The sequence below is a fragment of the Gavia stellata genome, chromosome Z (assembly GCF_030936135.1).
Source record: "Gavia stellata isolate bGavSte3 chromosome Z, bGavSte3.hap2, whole genome shotgun sequence".
NCBI lineage: Eukaryota > Metazoa > Chordata > Aves > Gaviiformes > Gaviidae > Gavia > Gavia stellata.
The window spans coordinates 47,745,830-47,770,375 of record NC_082637.1 but is presented as its reverse complement, the minus strand read 5'-3'; the positions used below and the strand labels follow the sequence as shown (position 1 = coordinate 47,770,375).

At 40.7% G+C, this 24,546-nt stretch overlaps 1 protein-coding gene across 1 annotated transcript in view; it reads right to left on the bottom strand.

Moving 5' to 3' along the window:
• The window catches only part of LRRC2 (leucine rich repeat containing 2), a 74,144-nt gene extending 52,035 nt beyond the window's left edge, over positions 1-22,109 (bottom strand). Inside the window, exons 1-2 of the mRNA XM_059833860.1 lie at positions 22,006-22,109; positions 9,098-9,243 (exon numbers count right to left, since the gene is read on the bottom strand). Coding sequence (XP_059689843.1) covers positions 9,098-9,222 — 125 coding nt within the window. The 5' untranslated portion in view covers positions 9,223-9,243; positions 22,006-22,109. The remainder of the gene's footprint in view (positions 1-9,097; positions 9,244-22,005) is intronic.
• Positions 22,110-24,546: the final 2,437 nt, after the last annotated feature.

The window sequence follows — 24,546 nt, the reverse complement described above, 5'->3', positions numbered from 1 at the left end:
GCTTTATACCACAGCGAGCTATGAAATGTAAATGAGCTAGGAAGAAGAAGACTGGACAGACAGAAAACGCCCAGCAACATGTTCAGCTCAAGGAGTACCTAGACTCTCAAAATCTTTTCTGAATCTACTTGATAGACAAGAAAATAGGTTAGAGCAGAGACACATCCTTAGCCCATTTTGCGATCCTTCAACACCTTGCATCTGATACTTCTTGTTACAGAAAGAGAGACACCTGAGTACCTGATTGCACTAGGCAGCCCTACCAAAGGGTGTCGCCTCCAGCTGCAGTCTGGAAGTGCTCAGATGACAGAATTTTCCATATCAGCAGACATGAAAGTTGAAACACCTCTTTCAGATGCTTTGACACATAAGCCAATTCAATTTTTTGTCATTTGAACCCCAGAGACTAGCAGCACAACAGAGGGCAGACAATGCAATAGTAAGAGATCACCAGGAAAAGGCAGAAAATAACATTTTCAATAAACAGGCCCAAACCACCTACTCATCTTTTTTCCAAAACTCATCTACCAGTGAGCATAGCTAATTAGCTATAAAAGCTCTGTATTACTGTGTGAGGTGGATGGGAGGTGAAGGGGGGGGGGGGCGGGGGGGAGGGAAGGGAAAGTGAATTGAATCGAGTCCCCAGGGAAGAGCACAACAAAAAGATCTGAACCATTAAAAGGCAGGAACTGAAAAGGACCAAAACCCCGCCATTCTTTTTTTTCTAAACTCTTCTAAATAATCCTAGCTTTATTTACCACTGCTGTACTGCTGTTTCTCACATCCTCCTCCAGTCCTCCACATACAGCTTTTCTGTCCCTCTGTGAAGCTTAACTCTGCATTACTGCCCTCTTATTTCCATGGAATTCCTTCATTTTCTACCAAAGCAATAAACATTTGATCTCACTGCATAATTCAATGCACTGAAAACGCTTGCCCCCAAGACGCTTTTTTTGTATTCATTGCTCTTCACTCATGCACAAAAAATGACTGACTCTTTCCTCACAGTATAAATTCTAAGAACATTAGAAACTTAACAAACAGAAAGAAAAGGTCAAAAAGTCTAACTCTTGATAAAAAATAAGGCACTGAGCTGCTCTACCACACCTCAGTGCTGGCACTGTCAGGTAGACCCAAGGAACACAAGAGCAGAGGGCTCAGACATAAATTTTACTATCTCACAACAAGGAATATAGAAAACAGCAAGAAGGGAGCTACATTAAAAATGAGGGAATAAACTGTCCTCTGACATTTTACTGATAACATGTACAAAACACAAATCTCAGGAGGTCACGACACATTCTTAGCCAAATAAAATAAAATGCACATAACAAAAACCGCTGTTAACCAAATCAGTCAGCAAAATACTGACCTCAGAAGAAAGACAGGCATTAAGAATTAAACCCGGTCAGGAATTCAACATGGATATCACGGACTGTTGTAGAACTCCTGTGTTGAATTTCTTCTTTACTCCTACATTAAATGATGGCAATATGCTCTATTAAGCTTTTAAAGAATGCCCACTTATGGTCAGCAGGCTAAGTACTATGTAGAAGCACATTTTGAACAGATGGAAAGTGAATTAATAATGGAGCAACAAACATGCATAATTTTGTACAGTACCTCTCAGAATGAAAACATGATCTATCCCAAGGGCAGAGGGTCTAACAATTTACAAGCCCTGCTTGTACGCTTGGGGTACACACTAACCAAATGAATCAATATGAGTCTTCCTGGCCTGGAGGTGTGACTTACATCAAGCCGGTATGTATCATTAAGCAAGGATTACAAAACTGTAATTTGCAGGTTACAGCTGAGATTAAACCAAAGGGATCTATTCAGCTACATTGTTGTCACTCAGCTCTGTCATTGTCAAAAAATTGAGATGAAGGTATTTCTTAAATATTCTTTATGAAAACAAAGACCATTTTAAGTCTTCCTTTGGTGACAATCCTCAAATAAAATAGAATTAAAGCTACGTTTATCATATCTGGAGGCTATTGCATGAATCTTCAGGAGAGACAGGAAAGACAGCAAAACCATTGTGGCAAACAGAAAAAAAAAATACCCACACAAATAAAATCATCCTTTAAATACGCTAATATACTTTTAGAGAAATTAAATTTCTGGTCTTGGCACTTTAAATGATCCTGATACTCCAGGAACACATTTTCACATAAGACAAACAAATGAGTTGGTTACAAAATCACAGCCCTCCTGAAGTTTATGTCTTTTTATTACTATTCAGCAATAAAATATTTTTACCTTCTTTTAGAGTGTCATCTCAAAGCATGTGGAGGAAAAGGAGGTTATCAGAAGTTGTCAACAGGGATTCACCACAGGGGAGTCATGTCTGGCCAATCTGATAGCCTTCTATGATGGCATGACTGGATGGATAGATGAGGGGAGGACAGTGGATGTTGTCTACCTTGACTTCAGCAAGGCTTTTGACACCATCTCCCATATCATCCTTATAGGCAAGCTTAGGAAGTGTGGGTTAGATGTACAGACGGTGGGGTGGATTGAAAAGTGGCTGATACATAGAGCTCAGAGGGTTGTGATTAGTGGCACAGAGTCTAATTGGAGGTCTGTACCAAGTGGTGTTCCCCAGGGGCCAGTACTGGGTCCAGTCCTGTTCACTATATTCATCAACGACCTGGATGAAGGGATAGAGTGTGCCCTCAACAAGTTTGCTGATGACACAAAACTGGGAGGAGTGGCTGACACACCAGAAGGCTGCGCTGCCATTCAGCGTGACCTGGACAGGCTGGAGAGTTGGGCAGAGAGGAACCTTATGAAATTCAACAAAGGCAAGTGTAGGGTACTGCACCTGGGGAGGAATAACCCCATGCATCAGTACAGGTTAGGGGCTGACCTGCTGGAGAGCAGCTCTGTGGAAAGGGACCTGTGAGTCCTGGTGGACAACAGGATGGCCATGAGCCAGCAGTGTGCCCTGGTGGCCAGGAAGGCCAATGGCATCCTGGGGTGCATCAGAAAGAGTATGGTTAGCAGGTTGAGGGAGGTTATCCTCCCCCTCTACTCTGCCCTGGTGAAGCCGCATCTGGAGTACTGTGGCCAGTTCTGGGCTCCCCGGTTCAAGAAGAACAGGGAACTGCTGGAGAGGGTACAGCACAGGGCTACAAAGATGATTAGGGGACTGGAACATCTTTCTTGATTACAAGGAAAGGCTGAGAGACTTGGGTCTTTTTAGTCTGGAGGAGAGAAGACTGAGGGGGGATCTTAATGCTTCTGAACACTTAAGGTGTGGGTGCCTGGAGAATGGGGCCAGTCTTTTTTCAGTGGTGCCCAGTGACAGGACAGAGGTAACGGACACCAACTTGGTCATAGGAAGTTCCATCTGAACACAAGGAGGAACTTCTTCACTTTGAGGGTGGCAGACTGCTGGAACAAGCTGCCCAGAGAAGTTGTGGAGTTTCCTTTTCTGGAGATATTCAAAAGTTGCCTGGACACATTCCTGTGCAACCTGCTCTAGGTGAACCTGGTCTGCCGGGGGGGTTGGACTATACGATCTCCAGAGGTCCCTTCCAACCCCTATCATTCTGTGATTCTGTGATTCTGTGATTCTGTAGAGCTTGATCAAACAGTTGCATTCAGATTAAAGAAACAACTACCATTTTCAATATTCAAAAAATAGGTGTTAGTCAAGTCAAGCCAAGCCTAATTTAGGTGGAAGTATGAACACAAAAAATATTTTTTCTGGACACAGGACCCAGATGAGTTCTCACATTCCAACTCAGCTAACTACCCCAGTATTTCCACTTCAATCATGCAGATTGTCCAACTAATTTTAAAAAAGGTTGACTGCATGCTGCTTATGTTTGTCAAAAAAAGTTATGTTTCATACCTTTATATCTGTAACACAAAAGCACACCTGTCACTAAAACAGACTGTAAGTGGTGTAGAGGATAAGATAATTCTGGCAATTATTTCCCAATACATTGTTGTTTTTCAGTAAGCTTTCAGGACAATACACTATAGATACGAAACAGGATCAGCAGGGAAATGGAATATTCAAGTATTTCCATTTTGGTTAGGGCTGAACTTTTCTTCAGGTAATTGTTCCCCAAACATTACTTCACTATTGGATCATGTCCGCAGCAAAGAGATTTAACATAGAATTAAAATATTTTATTATAAATATTTCCTTTCGAGGATATGGGAGTTCCTTGCTTGGTATTTTAGATTCTCTAACAAAATCATGAATCTACTCAACCTGATGCAAAGAATTACTGTAGAATGAATTCAGTGATTGGATGCTTCAAAGAGCGACCCGCTTAGAAAACAAGAAGTTTGCATTAGTAAGGATTTCAGAACCATCCCAGTAAATGAGGATTAGCTGGGTTTCTTTGACTGGTTCTTCCTTCTGCAATTACCCACTGCTCAATGTCTGGTTAGAAGGTCTTCAGGAAAAGCTATGCTTCTTAGGCAAAGAAAGGAAGTTTCATTAGATGGCACTGTTTCCTCTAAATCAGGATGGAAGAAATAGCCTGGACACTACATGGTGACACCAGTTTAGTACTCCTGGGTGATATTTAAATCAGAATCACTAGCCATGCAGGATCATTAAATAATCCTATGGAATTTTTACAAAGGCAGTACAGTTAAACTGCAGCTCAGGCCAGACTAATATTCCTGATGGATTAGTAACATTTGCTTCAAATTCAATTGGATTAATTTAATTTCAGTCCCTCTGCCAGGCTTTTCCATGGGTTGTAAAGGATTGTGGCTGAACAGCAGCTTTTATCTTCCAACCCATTTGCGCGCATTATGTTATATGCAAGGTCTGTATGCACAAGTGCCTAAGGACAAAGGCAAGTAACATAAGTGGTCATTAGTGCTGCAGATCTGCTCCCAACTTGTTGCCTGTAATTTTTGTTTGAGGCTAAGGACTCCCAGCTTGAGTTTTAGTCTTGCTTAAAAGATTTCTGAATTGGGTATTGAGGGGGAGAATAAAGAGAAACATCACAAATAAAATCTTAGTTCAGGTACAAATGGAGTTATAACACTGAAGTTCGGCAGAAAGATAGAGACAAACCTATTTTATTAAATAAATGCATAAACTCTCAGGGAAAAAAGTCACTGCCTGCCTGTAGAGTGAAAGTTCTCTTCTGACTTTTAACATTCAGGAAGTGCATAGCTCAGAAGAATAATACATGCACCTTTAGCTAGCCAGACCTTGAGAGGAAATTTTTGGAGAAGAGACACACTGGAAAAGGTGGCTGAACAAACTGTTATCTTTGCTGCATGTTTGGTTGGTGGACAGGGGAGGCTGTGCCATTCCACAGCAAAGATTTAGATAGCTAATCTGGGCAAACAGCTCTGTCATTTCCTCACTTGAATGCTTAATTTGTCAGCCTTCAATTTTAACCTTACCTGCTTTTCACACAGAAGACAAACATGTTGCAATCCTTCAAAAAAAAAAATCTAACTGTAAACATTCACTCTCATTCCCTTTCCAAAAAAATGACAAGTAGAAAGGAAAAATTAATGAGGAAAATCATCATACCACATCAAGTTAGTCTGACAGCATTCAGGATTTCAGGGTACAATGTAAGATTGTGCACTACTACCAGAATCTAGAAGATTAAATATAAAACAGTGCTATAAACACAAACTTCTTTCCATAATACAGACTTTCATAAACATGTAGATAACCATGGAACAATGCACGTTTTTTGTAACAGTTTGTGTCTGAAATCCTATGGGAGATTTAGAATGGGCTTGTCTGGTGGCATTAAGGACATGAAGTAACATGAAATTACTCCCGCACAACACTGTACTGTTTCTTTTTTGTTTATACTCAGTTGCTGGTTTATACATGCCCCCCAAAAGTAGGGGTTCCTTAAACTGCCATACTTCCACAATCCCACAAAAACGACGGGGAAACAGAAGACTGAATTAACTCCACCCAAAATGATCTGATATCAGTATCTCAGAAAGCCAGATATGAGCCTCTCACAATATTCTCAGTAGACTGTTCTCCAAAATCAGCTTTCACTGGCCAGCTGCTTAAACATCTGTTCTAGACCTGTAAATTCACAAAATCTTTACAAGACCTCACCATTAATACACAGTTCAAGCTTTGCATTTATTTGTGAGGTTTTCCTCTTAGAAAATCTTCAGTCAAAAAAGAGAAATGTCTTACATGTGACAGCCTACTGACTGACCCTGCATGAACTAAATTACCTTAGCCCAAGGCAAGCAAAGTTCCCTAGAAGTTAACTGGGAGTTTTTCCTCAAATAATGTATACTACATTTCACTACATATTATCAGGTCATTTTACATAGCAACACGGCTGATAAGGAACTGCACAATCTCAAGGGCATTAGTGAACTGTAACCTCTCTGAGAAAAACTGGATTTTGTTTAAAAAATAAAAAAAAGGCAAAGCAGCCTCAGCAGGCCAGATTCCAAACTCATCTGTTACACAAGTGTATCTGCAGAGAAGCTCTATTAATTACAGGCCTACTTGGGAATTCACTCTGGCTGCTGGCAAAAGTAAATATCTAGAATCTTAAATGCTAGAATGCAGTCCTCAATTCAGGAAACTGCCTTCTTTGAATGCCTTTTTGGAATCATCATTTTGGGTCAAAAGCTTTTCCAAAATACTTTCTTACTGTGACTTGACAGTAACTACTAGCATTGATTTCAGTGGACTTACCCGACAGTGGTAAAATTTTAATCTCTGAGTAGAATATCAGAATTTGGTCACACACAGAACTCCCTAAAATAATGAAATTTATTTCTACAGGGAAACATTATTTCTCTTAAGCATTTAATTATAATTACAATTTTATCTATACTTTTGAGCAAACAACAAGCAAAATCTTGTCCTATTTTTGACCCAACCTTTTGAAGCACTGAAAAAAATCTAAGAAATAACTTGTGAACTGACCTTTAGGACCTAAAGGCCAGTGGTCACTGCACACGTTATAAAAAAAAAGATATTTTTTCTTTTAACTGAATTTTGTATTTTATTACCAATATTTTTATGACTTTGACCATTATTCTACCAGCTTTATCCATTGTATGAGGCCTGCATCATAAGAATGGGCATCAACTTTGCCTTTCATTTCAGCAGGTGAAATACTGATCACTCACATTCAGGAAACAAAGTCTGATGTATTTCTTCGTTTTTTCCAGGAGCTCTAAAAGAAGTAGAAATAACTGGAAAGCAATCTGATTGCATGAAGATGTGCAACAAGACAAAGTATTTAATGCAAATTGCAAGAGAAAGGAAGAAAACAAAAATCCTTTGTGAATGCTGAAAGTGCACTTGGAACCTTTTACTTCTCTGCATCATATCCCAAATTCCCCATCTCCAGTTGGTGCGGGAAGATAACAGAATGACTTTGGACCTCATTAGTGGAAAAAAGCAGAACAGGCGGTCAAGCTCCACTCTTTCAGATGTAGAAGTGGCTACAGACAAATAATCACAGGCAGAAACAGCTGGGAGAATGCATTGTTTTTATGGAAAACACAAGAAATGAGGCCTAACGACGTACGCAACTGACAAAAAACATGGGAGCTGAAATTAGTTACCTCAGAGCATATAAGGTTACCCCCTTTCCTTCTTCCATACAGAAGTTCCCCATGGCTGGCGCTGCTGGTTTGCTTTTGTACTAGTGAACTCAGAAGATACCTTCTGCACCACAGAAAAGCAAAACCCAAACAAAACGTAGCAGGGAGATGTCGACATTTAGGTCCACATTGGGAATGACCTTTGGTCAGTTCTGAGGATGACTGCATCTGCCAGTGGATTCCTAGTCATAAATTTTTTTTATGAAGAAGGCTGCAGTGGTACCCCAATAGCCACTAGCTGACATAGATGGAAGTAAAGTAGAGAGCTGCCTGCTTTATCTGCATTAGAATTGCACAAAGCCACTTCTTAATAATGTAGCATCCAGGATAGAAATCGTGTTTGATCGAGTTTCAGCCCAAATCTTTTCACTTTTCCACCATAAGGGTAACAGTCACAACAGCAAACTTTTTCTATCCCTCAGCTTATACCAAAAAGGAAAGCTTATTCTTGCTTGAGAATTTAATGTGAAGGACAAGATTAATTTTTCTTTTTTTTTGTTAGGGTTATGGTTTTTAATGCAGGCTTTGGGTAGAGACAAGAGAACCAAGACTGCAATGGTGGATGTTTTGAAGAGAAAGGTCTTGCAGAAAGGGCAGTCAGACTTTATATTACCCTGGTCTCCCCTTAGCCCAGCTGCTCTCTTGTCACTGTAGCTGCACTGGCAGTGCGAATCTGTGAGTGGGGGTCTCCTGAGATGGTCAAAACACCACACAAATGTTCAATGCAATGATGCTCTTAAACAAGGGCACTGTTCAACCCTATACATTTTATTTTTAAAGCAGAAGGTGATTTTTATTGCTTTTTTCTTTTCTCAGATGGGAAAAATTATAAGTCATATGTTTCCAACATTGCCAGCACAGTATAATATTTCACTGTCTCTAATGGGAAAGAACATAAAGAAACCAAAATATTGCTTAAAGAAACCATAAATTAAATATAATAAAAACAGTAACATGATTAGTGGGTGTAAGCATTATAATCAAGACTCTCTTTCATATTTGAATAAGAAAAAAATCCTCTGATAATTCTTTTATCTTCTCTCTCCTATTCAGAAGCAATTGTATGTGTCCGTTTATGTAATTCCTTTGTTTCTCCTGTCAACTCAATAAAAAGACTTAAAGTATTTTTAGTACTGAATTTTATGAGCATGTTTTCATGAATTCCATAATCAAGAGCCATACTTTTGTATAGCGTATAAGTAATAGAAAGGTACAAAATGTGTTATTTTTCTCTTCAAATTAAATCTACAGAGTAGACAATAAAATACACCATTAGTAAATCACAGTCTACATAGGAAAAAACAGAGACTCATGAAATACAAGCACAGTTTGTGCTGCATTTCTCTTACAATCATCTGAGGAAAGGAGGTGAGAAATCATGGAAAACAAACGCCCAAAAATGATTTTAATCATCTGATAAAGCTTAGTATGTGGCATTGTTAGTGGATAATAATAATGGATTCAGTTAAAATGAAGAGCAGAAAAGTTGGCTTACTTCTCCAGTGAGCTTTTTTCTAATCTTTCTTTCTCTTTCCTCTGACGTTCTTTGTTCTTCTTGACTCGAGTTTCCCACAGTCCTCTTATGAGAGAAAAGTCAAATATTATCACCTGATGCCCCATACTGTCGACATTAAGCTTCCCCTGGAAGAATAAGCCATCATGAGCACTTCAGGAAAGAAATAATGAGAAAAATAAGGAACTAAATAACCATGTTTCATTAAAATTATCTGCGAAATAAAAGCTGAAGTCATAAGAAATATTAACATAGTATGCTTTCCATCTTACCTAATTTGTCTAGGGTTTTGTGCTGGCAGTAATCAATGTAGCATACAATTGATTTCTACGTAAAAACTATAGCAACAGCTAAAAGTTGAATTTTTTGTATTCCTTGCACTTTTCCCTTTCCAAGATGAAGGTACAGATGTAAAGAAATATTAATTTTATTAAGTAACACTGATGAAAATAACTTTAAAGACTTTGCATTTTTAAAAAATTATGTAATATTAAAATTAAATTAAAGAATTTATTAATTGTAAATCATGCAAAAGCATTTCATCTTTGGTTGTCCTGTATTGATCTTTATGCACCCAAGCTATCCCACTCCAGTGGAGTTTGGGAATTTCCAGTGTTTGCATCTGTGAAAGGCATTGAAAGACCAGCCGGGTAACATACAATGAAAACTTACCTAAGGCAGAGATAAGGTAAAGGGTTTGCGAACACATCGTCCCCATTTATTAGCATGTGTAGAATTACCTTCCAATAATCGAAGGCTTGGTATCAATGTATTAGGTCCTGTGCAGTTAAGAACTGAGCTTAACCAGACCCTAACTCTCCAAGCTCTCCATATTCAATTAAAACCACAGAAACTTCTTGCAGGAACCTCGCCCCTACTGAAGTCCATGACAAAGCTCTCATTTGCTTTAGCAGGCATGATGCTTGAGCTTGACCCAATATGAACGCTACCTTCTTTTCACTGGAGGAAAAAAACACGCTGTAGTATCTTTAACAACCACAAGAGATGAAGACCTCAGATTTACATCTTGTGAAACACAGTGTGACTGGCAACATGGTGTTCCTTACTGAATTGTAGCAATGGTTCAGTACCAAAAAAGGAAACAAATCACCTACTATATCACTAACGCAAGTACAGATACAAATCTTGAAAAAATAGGTAAAACTGTACTCTTTTGCTTGGAGTAACTGGTGAAGGTACAATCATCACAATACATGGGTTTTCATTAAACACAGCTAGATCCTCTACAGAGGACTTCTGTCATTCTTTATAAAATGGTTTGCTGAACAACTGCAAACAAGTCTTACAAAACAAAGGTTCGAAGCCTTTTAAAAATAATTGCTTCTACCAAGATAAAAGCAGAGAAAAGGAAAATCAGTTATTTAAACTTTGCTTGAGGTTTCATTAGATAACACATTTATTATGCCATTCATAAGCTTAAAAAAATAAAACTTAATAAAAGAAAGAAGAAAACCCCCCTGGACCATCAACTCATCATTTAAAAAGCAATCTGCACCTTCCTTTACTGGGTGTTTTCAAGCTTGTATCTATTACTTTTTCCTCAGACCTTACTGTGATCATTTTTTCCAAGTTCTACAGCTTTCACCTGGGGCTATTTATTATCTGTCCTTCTGTTATAATACTGCGGAGGAAGGGGAAATTATTCTCCCCTCTGCATTTTTCCTCTTGTAACTTCATAACTATCCCTTTTCTCTTTCACCTCTTTTCACCTATACATCTCTTTGTAATAAGTAACATATAAAGGCATAATTTCTTCTGAGCCAGCAAAACAGCCTCATGTCCTCTGGAAAATGCACAGCGTGGTCTAAAAACAATTATGCATAGGTACACCAAGAGGAAAGGTTCCTCCCTGTCCACCTTATTTATCATCTCAGTAAGAAGCAACCTTACAAATACCTCCAAATACTGGCACAGAGACTGGTCAGAGACCAATATTTTTCTATGACACAGTCTTCTGTATCTTAGGATGTTTATATAAACGGCTATCTTTGCTGTTCATAAAGCTGCTCCCATCGCTTGTTTATCTTTATGAGCGCTAACAATGAGGCAAAAATAGTTCCCAGCCTATCTGGAACCGACTGCTGACAACAGCCGAGTCAAAACCCCATTAATAGCAGTGTAATGAGAGTGGTGACCTTATTCTCAGTGGAAAGGTTTATCTATAATCAGCTGCACCCTTCTAAAATGTATTCACTAATAATTTACAGGAAACTGTTTACCGCATAAAATAAAACATTCTCCTCTGCTGCCCAAATCAAGTAACCCAGTGAGAAGGACTTCCCCTGTCACAGTAGCTGCAGACCAGCAGTCACTCTGCAGGATCTAATTCATTTTAATAGACCAATTCATAGCAGTGTGTTTTGGTAGAAGGGCTATTGCAGGAGCTGAATTGCTGAGCGACAGTGAAGTGGCAGCTGGACACTTGACCTCTGTTGGAACTAGATGGCCTTAATCAACACGAAGTCTGAATAAACTGTAAAAGTACTCTATTTCCTTGACTTATTCCCCACCTTCCTATCTCCCAGGTTAAGTCATCTGTTCTTTATTGAGACACTGATTTATTAGACACTCAGGTTGGAAAAGTTCATACAGCTTTTGTCCACATATTGGATTAGGCTGCAATGCATTGAGGTTTTTCTTCAACAGTAAAACCAAGCAGAGGAGGAATGGGGGTGGGAGGTGAGAGGTGTCCATCATAACTCCTCAGGACTAATCTCTTCAGAAGGAGCAAAGCCACAAATCCTGATCAGATCACAGGGTGGCAGAGGCTTTAGAAATATTCATCAGGACAGACGTGGAACTGTGTTGCTATCTACAACTCCAAAAGGGCCACCCAACAACCTTCAGAGGGCTGTTGCTTTACCCCATATCCTAGTCCGAAAAATGGGCATGAAGTATCAAGCATGATGGCAGAATATATATTTCCCAAAGTTCAGATGCCACCATTTTTCTGATGGTGAGATGTTGCCCAGAAAAGAGAGCCTGGCAAGCTGGCAGAAACTAGACTTAATCTGTTCATAAGTGTAGGTTCTTCAGGGTGCTTACTCATGCATGGCAAGAATTTGCAACAGAAGAAGCACCTACAAATAATAATTTCCATTTCTAGAAATACATAGGGCTGTACTTGTTCAAGTTCACATACAGCAGTTGCTTTCTTCCAATCATCAGGTTAGGCCTGCACAAGAAAACCCAAAGCCATCATCTATTGGTCACCAGTGGGAAGTTACATTTGGATAGAGAAATGCTTCATTATAGACTTCTTTCTAACGTCTTCCCTTCAACTGGCATTCCACACCTATGTTCCCTCCTATGCTTAGGCTCCTCATGGGTAATCACTATTAACATTTTACCTGTTGTCAGAAATCACAGAATCAGTGAGGTTGGAAAGGGCCTCTGGAGGTCACCTAGTCCAACTGCCCTGCTCAAAGCAGTCACACAGTTATTCACCCAAACCTACAAATGCTTCAGCCCCCTTCCTTTTCCAATTTCCCCATCCTTTTGTAATTCAGCATTGCTCCTTTCACACCGCATACTTACAGATGCTTTGATCATATTTGTGAGGATTACCCAACCCACTAATGTGGCAGTAAGTGAAATACAAAAAACATATTCAAGTTATTTCTCACCTAAGAAACAAGCAACCTTGCTTTCATTAAGGACAAGTCCTGACCGCAAAAGCAACCATCACCTGCATCTGCAAGGCCCTGATTCACAACTACACCGAGTTTGCAGCTTAATGCCATCTTCCTTGGGTGACATCTACATGTAAATTATGCTGTAGATCATCAGCACAACTTTCTTAGATGATGCATGGTTATAATGTCCATTCAATCTTACAAGTTATTAGTGAGACAGATCACAAAAGCAAGGCTCTTCAGTAATCTATGATAATGAAATCACAGTGCTTTCCAGGGGAAAAGGGATTCAGGAACATAAAGAGAAGGCAAAGATGTCATTTACAAGAGAATCACTTGTGGAGAAAATAGTTCTCTGTGTGTGTGTCTATGGATGCAAATAATCTTATCCCTAGCCATTTACACCTCCCAGGAAGTAATCTACAAGGCCTTAATCAATATCCTTAAAAGGCAACATACTGGGAAGTCAGTCAGATTTCTTATCTTTCTCGTAATGTTTAGCTCAGAAACAAAGGTGCCATTCAGGATACATTTCTTTTTTTAACGATTGCAAGATTTTCCCTTCATAAGCAGCTACACATTACATTTAAGGCAGTATTTTTAAGTAACATATATTTTAAATTTTAAAATAAAAATGAGGGGGTTTGTTAATAAGCATTTGCATTATTTGGCAAAGTGATACTAGAGTTTCTAACCAGAGAAACTTGTATTAATGGCTGAGGAAAGAAGTTTCCCTTTGTTTCACTCCTTCCTTCTCTTTATACTTTTTTTAAGAAGAGGGAGAAGAAAAAAATAACACTTATTTTTGGAAAAAAAATATCCCTTTGAACACCATGGTCTTTGCAACATCTTCTTTTCCTCAGCTGGCAGGCTAGGTCATCTGCAACCTTGTCCCAATTTCCATCAATAAGGCACTCACAGCAATTCTTATAACTAGCATTTCCCCTCTCTACGTTCTAAACCACAAATTTGTATTTCTTCCCTCAGGGCTGTACTTTCAGTCCCAGATACTATGACCTACAAACTTTTCTCAATTTCACCATTCCAGAGGCCTGTGCCTTCACTAGAGCACCTCACCAAGCCCCTCTCCTCAGCAACTCTCTCAGCCTTTGCCTACTGCAGGCCCCATCTCAACACTGAAATCCATCTTTACTTCTTTCCAAGTAAATTCAATAATCCACCATGTCTCTGGGACAGATGAGGTGAGAAGAAGCACTTGCTCACATAAGAGCATTCTTTTGCTACCAATATGTGGGTTTAGCTCTCTGATTGCCATGAGCTATTTCTGCATTCATGGAACAGAACAAATGCCTTTACAGACACTTCTGTGAGATTTCTGGTCTTAAAAAGAAGATAACACTGTTCCTTTACAATCTTGCAAAAATTTTATTCATTTAACTGTGTATATAAATAGGCCTTTTAAAATCAAACACAGTCCTTATGTGTCTAAGGATATTGACACTCTTAAGCATTTGGAGGATTAGGTGGCAAAAAAGTAAAATTTTAGTGATGATACTCATCATCTGTTTTCATTTAAATGGTACAACATTAATGCCAAATGTTATTGCTAGTAAAAGCATCTGCTTAAGTATCTGCATGGATTATTTTTATTTTATCTTTTTTATTATTTATTTATTTTACTGTATAAATTCACCTAAATGTATGCAGACGGTTCTCTAGCATCTACTTCAGACTTTCTTCTTTAAATAATAGCAGTACCCAGGAGCTCTGGACCAGAATCTATTCAGCAAGATGTTGAAAAACTACAAAATGGAAAAGAAGATATCTGCCTTGTAATGTATATAATCTTTATTATTTTCTATTTATTTTTATGCATGTTGCTGTTACAAAGATATGCGTACTTCAGACCATATCGACCCATCAGTAAAAGTGGAGAGATTTAGTATGCTATCCTTTAAACGTCCTTGCTCCCTTCAGCTACTGGTATCTCCACCCCTTGTTTACAGCTCTGCCACAGACCTGCCAGATGTTTCTACAGCTGTCTTTGACAGCAACCAGTGAGCTCATGACCACCTATTTGTATTAGTTACCACTTGGCCTCTGAACCCTGAGCAGGCATTCAATTCTATTTTTTTTCCTGGCCTTAATAAAAAGGGGGAAAATTATGACTTGCAATATGTCTGGAAGTGTAACCAACCTGGGATATGGAGGAACACTCAAGACAACTGGGTTTTAAAATGGGACTGCCTTTTGACAGCTCCTGGTGTTTAATGCTGAAGGAGTTTCATCTCAGCTACCTGTGCTTGCATCACAAGATGCCATGGGCTGCCTGGTGTTCAAGAAGCAAACTCTTTCAGGATACATAAGCCAAAAGTAACACTGCATTCCAGACAGAAGGCCTTCCACAGAGAAGTGCTCTTCAAATCAGCAGCTTCACTGAATGAATAGTTTGTAGCCTTTCTGTACTCATCTCAGCATCTGAAATATACCAATGTATAGATGCACTGAGAAGCATACTACAAAAAATTAAGGACAAGGCAAGGTCTTCTTTGGAAAGGAAATTAGTGGAGCACAGGGGAGAAGTGTTCTTAGGTATGATGACTGTGTGGCCTTCCAGGACTAACTGTACCAACTCTTCTACGGGTCCTCCCTGTTCACCAACGCTATCACTGTCTTATCTGGAGTGGGTTGAATACAGCCAGTCATAAGCCAAAATTATATTGGCTATATTATACTGCAGTCTAGCCTCCTCTGAACATAGCTGGCATCAGTGTTAATGTTGGCCAACTTGCCTGTGCACAGTGTATTCTGTAGAACAAGACCTGTGTCTTCTCTTGAGTCTGGAAGATGTCCAACATAATTTTGATACTACAGATCCAGCCAATAATAGTCTTTGTTATAGCCCTCCTGAGTTTGTATGGGGTCTGGTTGCCCTCAATAACAGCACTGTGTATACTTCCTTTGCTACTCTACATGAGTTACCAAATTATTAATGTTTTGGTTTCTTCAATTTGTTTGACAACAGCCTTGTTCACTTGGGTCCTTTTTCTTTCAGATAATCACTGTGGGAGATCTGCTGCAATCTTATGAATATTATTGGCAGGATTACATAGGGGATAATGTGGGTGAACATATTTCCTACCAATCTTGCAAATACTTTCTTAGGAAATAAGCTCACTCACACTGTGCTTCAGAATGATCAAGTCATTTATCTCACAAGTCTTTAAATAATTCAAAGGAAACCTGACATTTGGATAGAAACTGAACACATTTTTTGTGTTATCAGGTAAAGATTAAATTACAGAAACATGCTGTGATTGAAAAAGCAAGAGAAATGGTGACAATGTTGATAGTATACAACTATATTGTGCTAACTGGGCACAGCTTGTAAGTGGGGTAGTGCTTCCCTGTGCCACTTGAGGAGTGGGAGACTGCAAAGCGGGAAGCTGCTCTTCCCTGCCTAGTCTTACTGCCAGTAACAATCTCTTGTTGTTCTACACCAGCAGGGAATTATCCTCCCTGCTACTTTGGCTGGTTTATCTGTCTCTAGACTTGCCAAATGTGCAGATTTGACAGAGTTTTGGGTCGGGGATCCATGTCAGATTGTGCTTCAGATCATATATGCATGCATGTGATGGTTGGGTCCTGGGGAGCACATGGGTAGGGCAATGCTATGGATCACAGCAGGTGCTCCCCTGAAAGCCTGGGTCCACAAAGATCCAGTAAATGCAGCTGCACTGCAGAATAAATAGAAGAGGAAAGGGACAAGCTGCTCCAGGGCAGGAGAAAGCAGTCCTGATGCCTGGACGCGAGCCCAGATGTTTTGGGAGTTTGAAATGTTCCCTCCTGCTCTCTCAAGAGCACAGTCTCAGCCAGACGGCTCCTAGATAAACAAACACAGACAGACAGTGACACTTTCAAGCTATTAATTAGTCCAGCTTTCATTGAAGTTAATTTCAGAAATTAGTGTCTTTGCATATCACAGGGCTTAATCCTGAATGCTCTGATGAATCAGGTTCTTTTTGAGTTTTCTGCTTTAGCTATTTCATAAAAGAAGCATTTAAGAACAGAATCTGACATTAGCCTCTTTCACACACAAATAAAGAACTCTTGCGTTGTTTATATACCACAGCTAAGAGAGCAAATACGTCTTTTCTTAACCTACTCTTTATACTTCAGGTAGAAATAACTATGAACACCAAAAAATTAAAAATATTTATGAATGTAGATATGCAAAGGCTGAGCTTGGTTTCCACACATTTTTATGTGTGTATTTCTCTTTGTCCAGTACTGCAGCACAATGTCTTACTGACAGTTTTCATTAATCAGTTCCTATTCTAGATGTAAATTAACCGGTCTCACAAACAAGGTTCTTCTTTATCACTGCAGGCTTCACATCTTGATTTTTAGACAATTTTTCACAAGGTTATTCATTAATTAGGTCTTTAATTATGGATTAATTAGCAGCTGAATTGCACTATTCCTTATACTTCCTCAACTCTTGTACACTAATATGTTTGCCACCAAGCATGATAGATGATACATACGCAAAGGGATTTATTACAGATGTATTCCCCTAGCGCTTCAGTGAGCTGACTAATTATTCAAAGCTATTCTTCTACTGACAATGAAGCTAACAAAACATTGGACTGACATCTGTGACATAAATCCATTCTTTTTTTTTTCACTGGGTGTTGCTGAAGAAAGGTTTTATTCTCATCAGATTGAAAGAGCGCTGATGTATTTGAAACGGGCATGTATGTTAAGGCTGTTTCTTGTCAAAGAAAAAACAGTAATCTCAAAAGTGTATTACGTATTTTTAAAGGTGGTTGAATCTATGAATGTAGCTGTAGTCAGCAGGTGAAAACAATTGTCTTAGGTAGTAGACAACAGAGTCCTGGGAAAGCTAGAATGCATGCTAAGAATTGGTTAGAGAGACCCCACTTAATTAATCATGCAAAGACCCATGGCAGATAAAATTGCAGTCAGTGCCACTGAACAAAACATGGAGGCTTTCATATACAATTAGATGATCTCAATTAAGCATAAAATTACAGGTTTCTCAGACCTGTTTTATCCCATCTGGTTTTTTAGCACAATGTTTCGCTGACTTACTCTCATTTGTCTTATGCTTAATGCACCTGGACCATCCCTAGAAAGTGAGGCTACTACTGTTACCTTTCATGTACAGGGTCCAGCCTCTGAAGTTATCTGTGTGGATGACAGCATCATGAACATTATTTTAGGCTCCCTGTCCTGATTGAGACTAGCCAAAGACCCTGAGAATTTTGATCATTTCCTTTTGCTCCCAGGGGACCATTTTCTATGCATTGATCTAATAATCCAGTCCTACCACCTGCGTCTTCCTCTGCTGCAGAGAGAAAAAACCTGTGCCTGATCTATGGCATCAAGCCTCTTAGTCTTATTTCCACTATTAGATACGAGATCATTTTACTCATATCATGACTAAAATACACATAGCCAGTTCCTAAGCAAATTCTGTGATTTAAGAAGATATGGCAAACAATTTGGATAACCAAGAGAAGATCACAGAATCACAGAATGATAGGGGTTGGAAGGGACCTCTGGAGATCGTATAGTCCAACCCCCCCGGCAGACCAGGTTCACCTAGAGCAGGTTGCACAGGAATGTGTCCAGGCAACTTTTGAATATCTCCAGAAAAGGAAACTCCACAACTTCTCTGGGCAGCTTGTTCCAGCAGTCTGCCACCCTCAAAGTGAAGAAGTTCCTCCTTGTGTTCAGATGGAACTTCCTATGACCAAGTTGGTGTCCGTTACCTCTGTCCTGTCACTGGGCACCACTGAAAAAAGACTGGCCCCATTCTCCAGGCACCCACACCTTAAGTGTTCAGAAGCATTAAGATCCCCCCTCAGTCTTCTCTCCTCCAGACTAAAAAGACCCAAGTCTCTCAGCCTTTCCTCGTAATCAAGAAAGATGTTCCAGTCCCCTAATCATCTTTGTAGCCCTGTGCTGTACCCTCTCCAGCAGTTCCCTGTTCTTCTTGAACCGGGGAGCCCAGAACTGGCCACAGTACTCCAGATGCGGCTTCACCAGGGCAGAGTAGAGGGGGAGGATAACCTCCCTCAACCTGCTAACCATACTCTTTCTGATGCACCCCAGGATGCCATTGGCATTCCTGGCCACCAGGGCACATTGCTGGCTCATGGCCATCCTGTTGTCCACCAGGACTCCCAGGTCCCTTTCCACAGAGCTGCTCTCCAGCAGGTCAGCCCCTAACCTGTACTGATGCATGGGGTTATTCCTCCCCAGGTGCAGTACCCTACACTTGCCTTTGTTGAATTTCATAAGGTTCCTCTCTGCCCAACTCTCCAGCCTGTCCAGGTCACGCTGAATGGCAGCGCAGCCTTCTGGTGTGTCAGCCACTCCTCCCAGTTTTGTGTCATCAGCAAACTTGTTGAGGGCACATTCTATCCCTTCATCCAGGTCGTTGATGAATATAGTGAACAGGACTGGACCCAGTACTGGCCCCTGGGGAACACCACTTGGTACAGACCTCCAATTAGACTCTGTGCCACTAATCACAACCCTCTGAGCTCTATCTATCAGCCACTTTTCAATCCACCCCACCGTCTGTACATCTAACCCACACTTCCTAAGCTTGCCTATAAGGATGATGTGGGAGATGGTGTCAAAAGCCTTGCTGAAGTCAAGGTAGACAACATCCACTGTTCTCCCCTCATCTATCCATCCAGTCATGCCATCATAGAAGGCTATCAGATTGGTCAGACATGACTCCCCTGTGGTGAAGCCCTGTTGACAATTTCTGATAACCTCCTTTTCCTCCACATGCTTTGAGATAACACCCAGAATGAGCTGTTCCATCCTCTTTCCAGGGATGGAGGTGAGACTGACTGGCCTGTAGTTTCCTGGGTCTTCCTTCTTGCCCTTTTTGAAGACTGGATTGGCATTGGCTTTCCTCCAGTGCTCAAGCACCTCACCTGTTCTCCAGGACCTTTCAAAGATGGTGGTGAGAGGCCCAGCAATGACTTCTGCCAGCTCCCTCAGCACTCATGAGTGCATCCCATCAGGACCCATGGACTTGTGGATGTCCGGTTTACTTAGTGGGTCTCTAACTTGATCCTCCTCAACCAAGGGAAAGTTTTCCTTCCTCCAGACTTTCTCTGTTACCTCCAACGTCTGGAACTCCTGAGGGCTGGCTGGAGCAGTAAAGACTGAAGCAAAGAAGGCATTCAGTAACTCCACCTTTTCTGCATCTTCTGTCACCATGGCACCTGTCTCATTCAACAGCGGGCCCACATTTTCTCTAGTTTTCCTTTTGCCTCCAATGTACTTGAAGAAAACCTTCCTGTTGACCTTGGCATCCCTTGCCAGGTTTAATTTCAAGGAGGCCTTGAATTTCCTCATTTCATCTCTGCATACTCTGACAGCATTCTTGTAATCTTCCCAAGTGGTCAGCCCCTTCTTCCACGTACTGTAAACTTCCTTCTTCCACTTGAGCTTTTCCAGAAGCTGCTTGCTCAACCATGCAGGTCTCCTGCTTCCCTTGCCTGATTTTTTGCTCTTAGGGATACACTGCTCCTGAGCTTGGAGAAAGTGGGACTTGGAAATCACCCAGCTCTCTTGAGCCCCCCTACCCTCTAGAGCCCTAACCCATGGGATTTCTCTAAGCAGTTCCTTGAGAAGATCAAAGTTAGCCCTCCTGAAGTCCAGGGTTGCAATCCTACTTGTTTTGTGCATACTGCACATGACCATAAACTCTATCTTCTCATGATCACTACAGCCAAGGCTGCCCCCAACCTTAATGTCCTCCACCAGTCCCTCTTTGTTTGTCAGTACTAGGTCCAGTAGTACACCTCTCCTTGCTGGCTCCTCCACCACCTGAGTCAAAAAGTTATCATCAATACACTGGAGGAACCTCCTGGACTGTACGTGCCTGGCTGTGTAACCTTCCCAGCAGATGACAGGGTGATTGAAGTCCCCCATGAGAACCAAGGCCTGTGATTTTGAGGCGATTCTCAGCTGTCTGTAGAAGGCCTCATTAGCTTCCCCATCCTGATCAGGTGGCCTGTAATAAACACCCACAGCAATGTCTCTCATATTAGCCTGCCCTTTAATCCTTACCCACAAGCTCTCAACTTGCTCTTTGTCTGCCCCCAGGGAGAGCTCGATACATTCCAGTTGCTCTCTCACATAAAGAACAACTCCACCACCTCGCCTTGCTGGCCTATCTTTCCTAAAAAGAACATAGTCATCCATGACAGCGTTCCAGTGATGTGAGTCAAGATGCTGCTTTTGACTACTCCAGCCGCCAAGTCATTTTAGCTCAAATGGTCCAAACTCCACCACAGAGCCATGATGTGGCAGCTGTATTTTATAAGCTCTCTTCCCTCACCACATCTGTGTCTTTATCCCTTCCCAAAAAATCTTCCCATGCCTGTGGATGGGAAACACAGGTGGCATGGACAGCTGGACATCCTCCTTGGAATAATTTTCCACCTTCACCTTCTGTCTGAGAAGAGCAAAGTGGATGAAACTCTTTGGTAGGATCTACTTCTTTGGCTAATGGGCATTATCATCTATCACTGATCCTTGAAATGGCGCTCAGTAAACTACTATTGAGAGGAAAAGAGCTGGTCAGTACCTTTTAGCCTACAGAAAGTAACATGTCAGTGATAGACAGCACATAAATACTTGCGGTAGCAAAAACAACAACAATAATGATAATATTTTACTTTAAATGATAGGCTTTGTTCAGAAAAGATTTAGCAGGCTAGATTTCCTATATCAGTTAGATGAGCTGTAAGTGGCCTTCAGAAACTGAAGTTCTATAACTCTCTTTGAATTCCATTCTATATTTTGACAGACAAGAAAGATAAATGACCAACCTCCCCAACCATTTTTTTATTGAAAATCATTCTCACACTGGCATATGTCCTTGAGATGTAATAGCAAAGGTTTATTACAATTGAGTCACGGAGTGAGTCTTGAAAGCTTTCCTAAATTATAAAGTTTGGATTTGTCACAGGTGTAAATCTACTTAGAGGAACTATATATGGGGTGAATCTTACTATCTTTAAAGGTATCCAGCAAACACACCACTTTGGACTAACGCTTCATGTTTCAGCTATTTTTCCCATCTACATTAACATTTAAAAATCCACAGCATGGTAGCAGCAACAACCTGATAACGACTTCTCACTTTCCCTGCCATTTCTAACCTTGACCCCACACATCTGAAGAAACACAATAATCAGCAAAACTGTCACTTACCTACTACTAAAGAACACGAGTGTCCAGAGCTCCCGAGTGTGCTCTGCGATTATTCAATTTGGGACACTGAGGTTGTTTATAGCAGCAGCATAGCTCATGGCCAGCCAGACCTGTTTGAACCCCACAGCGTGACTAGCCTTCCAGATGTACTAATATGCTATATTTGTAAAGTGATAACATGATCTGTGGTCTTACCGCAGACACGGGCAGGATAAAGTATCTACACTGCATGACTCAACACAGGACAAGAAACAACAGCACTGGGGCAGCATCTCATTTGCACCAAGGGAAGTGTGACAGAGTTAATGTTACTCATGCTTATGTATTTTCCATGGAAGAGGGCAAGGAGAATCAAAAACAATAAACATAGTCTGCATTCCTCTTCCTCCCCACGTCCGTGCAAGTGCGAGAGATAAATAGACACACATGCACGCAGACACTCACTGTGTAGTTGCCATGAGTGATTGATTTACAGCAAATTCTGTTTTTGCTTGCTGATGGTGGCTCTCTTCTTTCATGCCCACTGCTTGGTATTGATGGCAGTATTCCTGCTTACTGTTGGTGTGGCCCCATGGCCCGGCAGGGCAGGGCTGTGGGGAGCTGGAGACCATTGCTGCTTCAGCATTGGCATCGCTGGGGCAGGGGCTGATGGCCCCGGGGGGCTGACCTGGGGTCCTTGGCCGTGGGCAGATGGGGAAGGCCTGGGGGTCAGCGTGGGGGGGAGGATGAAGGGGGGAAGATGCAGGGAGGGACACGGAGGCCCATCAGGGCCCTCAGGGCCCAGACAATTCAGCATGAATGGTTGACATTTTCTGATTGTACCTTTGATGAAGTAAGCCCATTCATTCCTAATTAGAAAATCTTTCTTAGTCAAAAAATAACTGATTTACACTTAACCAGAGAAAGACAGACAGCACTTCTAGTGCAAGGTTTTGGGTTTGATGGTTTCAAAAAAATAAATTGTTTCATCAGAAATCTTTCCAAAAACTGCTTTTGATTTCACTTCCTTTTAAATTCAGCTTTTCAATTAGAATATTATTTAATTTTCTGATTAAAAAAGAACTGGCATTTTTCAACCATCTCTGTTTATTATTCATCACTGCCAGTAATAATAAGCATTAATTACAGCAGCTGGACTTGGCTGAAACTTCAGATACTAGTTTTACATGGCTGCATTCTCAGTGCCCTTGCTGAAATCACATCACATTGGTACCCATGGAAGGGGAAAATCAGGGAAAATCATGAACTGCGGATTTAAATATTCAATTTTATCTTCAAGCCTGAGGGAGATAATACCAGGATTCACTTTGATCTTTTTTGATGCAGCATGTTTCAAGGTATGGTGACATGCCTGAAGGATCTGCATCACAAGTCCCTACTGTTCGGTCGTCTTACTCTTCACGAACATCAGTGGTAGAAAGTGTATTGATCACCGCTACCACGTCTGAGTTGCCTAAGATACTTTTGTCTTCTGATACACCTGCCCACCAACGTGCACATTTTTGCAAAATAGCCATCTGCGTTTCTTGTAGCAGTGATGCATATAAGACTTCATCTGCAAGAGCTGACAAAAAAGTCAGTGAGGGACACAATACTTTGGAGCAGAGAAAGTACATCTCTTGTGTGATCAAGAGCGCACTCCGTATTTCTGCTTTCTTGTACACTGCCTAGGAAAACATATTCCTATATTTTTGTTCAGAACACAGTAACATTAAATAATTCTTAGTTGGCAACTATATTAAGAAACATGTTATCTCCATCTCACTTTTTCAGGATCCACCAGTTGCTGTACAGGTGCTGATTTTGGCTAAGGAAGGTAGGAGGTCTTGTGCTCTTTATATGTTGAAATACTGAGATGTGTCTCAGCAACAGACAGCTGACGTTGCAGTTACTTCCCTGGCCCTAGCCAAGCAGTCATAGATCAGCCATTCTTCAAATTGCAATCATAGCCTATCCATGAGAAGGAGAGACCTGGGATGTGTGCTGGGAAGGGAAGGAGGAAAAAAGATCAGCTGGTGAAATGGACATCACCTAATTAAAAAAAAAAAGTCTGTCCTGTGAAGAAGACACTAATGATGGAAGAACAACTGAGGAAGGGTATGAGAGATATAGAGGAGGTATAAAAAGTGACTGAAGAGGTGGAGAGAGAGAGAGACAGAATATAAAATATTGTTTAGTGGTGGGTCTCAGTGTACTTTACAAAAAAAGATTAAGGAAAAGGAAAATTGTAATTTAAGTCAATACCTAAATGTCTCTCCAAAACCACCTTCATTCAAAGAGTATCTTCCATCTAAGGTTGCACAAATCCAGTCAAAGCATAGTCTATTCTTGGAGCTAACAGGGGAGCTGCTATACCAGCAAATAATAGGAAAAGCTTGGATAGTATGCATAACACCACAAACAAGGGAGTAGTAGACAGCACAGACCAGTGAACAGACGGTAGGCTTGTTTGCATCCAGCCAAACCTATTGGCAGGCTTGAACCAATTTAAGGCATGCTTGGTTGACAGAGCCTAGTTCCCTCAAAGGTATTCTCTGCATA